Source organism: Austrofundulus limnaeus, unplaced genomic scaffold (assembly GCF_001266775.1).
Source record: "Austrofundulus limnaeus strain Quisiro unplaced genomic scaffold, Austrofundulus_limnaeus-1.0 Scaffold796, whole genome shotgun sequence".
Classification (NCBI taxonomy): domain Eukaryota; kingdom Metazoa; phylum Chordata; class Actinopteri; order Cyprinodontiformes; family Rivulidae; genus Austrofundulus; species Austrofundulus limnaeus.
In genome coordinates, this window is record NW_013953198.1 from 37,107 (window position 1) to 42,715 (window position 5,609).

At 40.3% G+C, this 5,609-nt stretch overlaps 1 protein-coding gene across 2 annotated transcripts in view; it reads left to right on the forward strand.

Moving 5' to 3' along the window:
• LOC106532581 (calsyntenin-2) overlaps window positions 1-5,609 on the forward strand; it is a 119,477-nt gene that overhangs the window by 29,938 nt on the left and 83,930 nt on the right. For both annotated transcript variants that reach the window (XM_014028678.1, XM_014028679.1), the window contains exon 3: window positions 5,364-5,559. In XM_014028678.1, the coding sequence (XP_013884132.1) occupies window positions 5,364-5,559 (196 nt within the window). The remainder of the gene's footprint in view (window positions 1-5,363; window positions 5,560-5,609) is intronic.

Consider the following 5,609-nt stretch of genomic DNA (forward strand, 5'->3'; position numbering starts at 1 on the left):
TCAGAAAATTTAATTTTCTGTAGCCTTTTCTCTCGCGTTTTTGTAATAAGGACGACATTTTATTTTATTTTATTTTATTTTAGTCAAACACTTTATTTCAGCCTTTCCTGTTCTGTCATGTGTGCAAAACTGCATTTTATTTCCCCATTATTTTAAGAAAAAGGTCATCCTGCCTGGCAGGAAGTTGGATTAATGATGTGGCTAAGAGGTTAATTAATAATAATACAAACTGATATGATGTTTTGTTTCTTGTGTTAGTATCATTCTGCAACAAATTTCACCCAGGAAAATTGCTAAAATTAGCTTTTTCTGTTATGTTAGAGTTCTTTACGTATATTCCTTAGCTCTATTTATCCTGACTTGATGGCTCCATTATTGTTTTCTAAGGATAGTTAACGGTGGCTCCAAAAGTTGCAGTTGCAGAGGTTTAGAAAATTTCTAATTTGTAGATAGTTAGATATTTTGTTGGAAGACATGAAAACATGTCCACTCTCTACATTATCACTCCACTTTACTTACAGTACTTTTGACAGCAGGCAGCGAAAGCAGCTTTGGGCGTTAGAACCTCAGACTGATGGTGTCAGTCTCAGTCTTAGACTCCCTAACCCGTGACCAAGACAAGACCAGAATTTATCAAGACAGAGACAAGACTAAAGCTTTTGACATTACAGCAGAGGTGTCAAGTAGTGAAGTACAAACATCCTATTGGTTTGTACACGATCCATCTCACCGGCACAACTCACTACAGCAGGACACAGCAGACATACAGTATGTAGCCTCGTATGAAGATGACTGGCAGAAATATATACATACACACATATCTGGCTCAGAGGTTGTGAAGAAACTGTATCATTTTATTGTTTGAATATCTAAATCACAAGAAGTCCATTTGAATAATTGAAACTCAATATAGCTCAAAATTGCTTCCTTTTTCCAAAAAAAATTTCACATTTCACTTTATTCTTTAATTTTTATGAAGGTTGAATGGGTCTTTCGGAGAGATGGGGAGTATTTCAAGGAAATGAGGGAGTGTGGCTCAGTTTGGCTTGGAAGAAAAAGAAGTGGGGCTTTGAGGAATATAAGTTGGGAAACACTGTCCTAAAACATACTGATTCAAATCCAAGCATGACTCATCAAATGTTTCCATCCAATGAAAGCAAGGATTTTAAATAAATTGGACTACAGTTGTGGTCTTGATTGGTCTTGGTCGTCAATGTTCAAGATTGAGCCGAGACAAGACTGAATACAAATCCAGTAGAGTCTGAGACCATCAAAAAGTGGTCTTGAGACCTGTCTCAAGTACTGCAACACTGGTAAACACATCATTTTGTTGTTTTAAGTGTGTGATTGCTTTTGATAGAATATACAAAGGTATTGATGGGACACACATGACATTGTGCTGTACTCTGTATACCAACTCACTGCACTATAGCCAGCTCTGACACATACAATGTAAGTGTGTTCGGATGCAATACACCATGTCCACTGCTTCCTGTCCCAGATGAAAAAAACTGCACTATTGTTGCGCACATGGGTTTTAAATGCCAGCGCTTTCAGAAGGAAGAGTTCCCTTTGATTACAAATCTACCATTTCAAGATCTGATGGGACACAAAGGCACATATTAAGGAAACAGTTTAGTGCAGTAATTAGTGTCTGTGATCTTCTGCTTCTGCCAAGCGCCAACGGCTGAACATCTGTTCATTTCCAGTGAGGCCAGCACAACCCCCCTCTCATCGCTTCCTCCCCTACCAGCCATCTTTTACTCATCGCAGGTAGCAGAACACTTGTCAGGTCTGAAGTGATAGGTGGACCTAAAAGGGAACACAGTATTCATGACATGTCTGAGGTTAGCCAGACTTCTTTAAGTGTTTAGCTGAATCTGCCAAAAGGGAGGTCCCCCCTCCTATGGCCACCTTGACACCTACACCTCTCAGCTGTCCTATCAGCTACAATTAAACCAAGAGTGTGTCAAAACACACAGGCTCAACTTATTCAGCATATTCTCAGCGTAGTCATCCTGATGGGGATTTTATACCTGCCTGCTTATAGTGAATGTAATTCTCAGCTGGCGATGGGTTTTGCATTGGCTGGTTTTTTTGCAGGTGGTACAGTTTTAAAAGAAGCTGCACATGAAGAGCTCTGCATCTTCTGTCACTCTCCGTCGCACACTGTTTGCTCAATGCTATTTCACGAATATGCTCATCCTGTCGAGCCTTGCTTCTCCATGGTGTAGGGGTCCATTTAACTCTGATACAACATTGTTCACTCAGCTCTCTCACTTACTTTCCCACCCACTCCTCCTCCTAGTCGTTCTTGTTCATTTTGCTCATAGCTCATCTGCAAGCAAATTGTCAATTCAGAGTCCCTGTCCTGACAAGCAGGGGGAGGAGAAGCTGGGGGTAGGGGGGTGAGGTGGTGGAGGGGGGGTGGGGTGCATTATGACAGGAGCAGGATGAAAAGGGTCGGAAATAAAGTTGCTCTTATCAGAAATTGCCAGGAGCAATGCACGCACAAAGCTTCTTGGGAATCCAATTTAGTCCTTGCTGTTAGTTTAAGTGATATCAGTGCAATTAGCCGTCACAGGTCAGAGTGTGAGCCCGACGTGTTAAGTGATTTCCTGAAATGCCACAAGCAGAAGCACAAGGGGACGTCAGTTCTCTGAGTTAAAAAAAGAAGAAAAACAAATCTTCATCTCCAGCTTCACAAATGGACCAATTCTTTAAATATTTCTTCTAATAAATGTCAAATGTTCTTGGCTCCTTTGTTTTGCTCTTGTCAGTTGCTCACACAGAATTTAAATGGATTTTCTTCCTCTGTATATCTTTTCAAGGGTGACTTTGAGCTCTGGTACTTTTCTTTGAGCTTGATGTAACTCAGTTGTGCTGAAATTTGCTCTGACAGGTGCACTGACCACATAGGTGGTGGGTGGGCAAACAGCAGGAAGGGCTCTAGTGCTCCTTTTGAAAAGCAATTAGAAAGTACAGTAAGAAAGTTGTAACATGAGCTCGATAATTTTATGAAGCTCTTTAAAACTTTTCTAACTTCAAAGTTTCAATAGTTATTATTCTTATTACCCAAACGGTGGTAGCTCTCTACCTTATTTCAGTTTCTTCCACAACATCTGAATTAATGAAGGACAGCATTTCCTCTTCTCTATATAAGATTTACATTTGTCTGAGTCTGTGCCCCATCATAGTGCAAGATGATCTTGCAATGGTGTAAAAGCCTGAATGTAGATACTCTTTGCAAAGTATTGGTAGGGTATTTTGCTGCATATTAGGGATGTAGCAGATACTCAGTTATGTGTGGTGGAGCATGATAGAGTCACAATAACTTACCGCATGCACCAAACATCAAACAAGTGTGGCAGAAAATCTGCGTCCTCGGGGGAGTGTGAGTGAGTGTGATAACAATGGTAGCAATGTATTCATGGCGTGGGGCCGGCATGCATTGGCATGAGTTGGTCATCAAAATGTAAAGCAAAGCTGGCCAACCTGACCTAATTCTTATGCTGCAACAATAGTAATAGTGAGGTTATGGAAACAAGGTAGCACAGATGTGAAACTTTTAAATCCATCCTGACTTAGTTTTAGACAGTTTTGTGAGCATATAGGCCATGGCTAGAGCACAGGACAGCATCTTAGGGATGCACAACAAAATGTGGAAAAGTCAACTGTGTAAGTGCAGCAGGATGATGATTGCCTTCACATTGAAGGATGTTTTTCAAATTTGCTATGCCCCAGATTTGTTCTAAAAGGTCATGCAGGTTATGGAGTCAGTAGTGTATCTTCAGCCAGTATGAAGGGGACAATTAGTGTTTTCCTCCTTTATTGAATAAGTTTGTAGGTTGAAAAGTATTGTTTGTATTTTAAAAAGGGGACTTGACAACAATTTGACAATTTGTCAAAGGGACAATTTCATTTAAAATCAACTTTTTTGAGTTTTATATCATGTTATAATGTTATACTCTCATAAAAAACATACCCAAAGCCTTGTTCTGACTCATTCATGCATGTTTGAGAAATCCTGCAGCATTTTTAGGCAGCCATGCTGAGGAGCAAAACGACTGGAGGGGACCAGAAACGCCTTTTGGGACCAGAAATGCCCCTGGGACGTGTTTTTAAGCCAAACCTCCTCATGGCGGGGTGCCCCCCCCCTCCCCATACACCCCGCCCATGACTCCTGCAGGCTCTCAGGTGAAAGTGAAAGTGAAACTCAGCTCTCAACATTAGTTCTCACTCAGTGAAGCTCTTTTCAGATTAAAAATGCCTTTGAGGAAATGTATTCTCAGATGCCAAGTAAACTGCATCATGGCAGCTAACTCTAACTCCTTCATTATCAGCTCAATGGAAACATCCACCCTGACGATCGCTCTGTCTGTGATGATTCTGACTGTGCATGACTTGTGCTGCAGTGGGAGGACTAATCAGGATTTATCCCCTCAGGTTGTCTTTTGAGAATAAACAGTCTGTGAGAAACAGATCAACTCAAATTATGACAGCAAGATCCGACGTCTTACATCTTTTGACGAATAGTGAGCCCTAAACCTGAAGGAGTTGAGTTGAGTTTTTCTTTATGGCTACACTGTTTCTTCCTAAACTGTTTTCTGTGTTTTTTATCAGTGTCAAAGAACAACATAACAATTACTACAAAAAATGTAAACAGTTACTGTATTTTGTGTGTACTATAGAATAACCTTGTAAAAGTAAACACCATCAAAGCCATTTGTTAGATACAAAATTAATTTACGTTCATGTCTGAAGGTCACTGTGTTAGTTTGCAGGGATACATACAACTCTCCAGTTACTTCCTTGCTGTTTTACTCATTATAAATCAAACAAAGGTAAAAAGAAAAGAACCCCCCCCCCCTTCCCCCATGTTAGGGAAGGGCTTTGTTGTTTTAAGTGTGTGTAAGGGCTTTAGCAGGTCCATTATTTTTTCAACAGAACTTTAAATATGTTTTTTTTTTGTAATATAATGGGGTAAAGTGCTTTTTGAAATATTTTAAAAATATTTTTTGAATCTGGACAATCTACAGAAAACACGTTCCAGTGTGAATTTGTGTAAATCCAGTTCTAACTGGATTTACACAAATACGCCATTGCAGCTATTTGCATTACAACTGTTGATTTCGATCTCTACTTGAAAAATGTTTTCTTTATTCACAAAATTAATAAACCTCAAATGTTCAGTTACCAATGTCTTGTCTGAAAATGACAACTGGCTGGAAGGTTTCTGTGCCTGCATTTTTCTTGAACTTCTTTATGATACTGTCATTTTTAACCCAAGATGACAGTCTGTAATAAACACCTAACCCTTTCATTGTATTTCTCTCCTCTTTACCTTCCTCTCTGCTCTCCAGGGGAGATCTGTGCATTCAACATCCATGGGCTGGAGGCTCCATTTGAGGCAGTGGTGTTGAACGGAACGTCTGGCGAGGGTCAGCTGAGAGCACGAGGCCTGGTGGACTGTGAGTTACAGAAGGAATACACCTTCATCATCCAAGCTCATGACTGTGGCTCCGGCCCGGGGGGTACCGAGGGCAAGAAGTCCCACAAGTGAGTAAACAAGACACCAAGGTTGAAATAAAAATATGAAAGTATATATA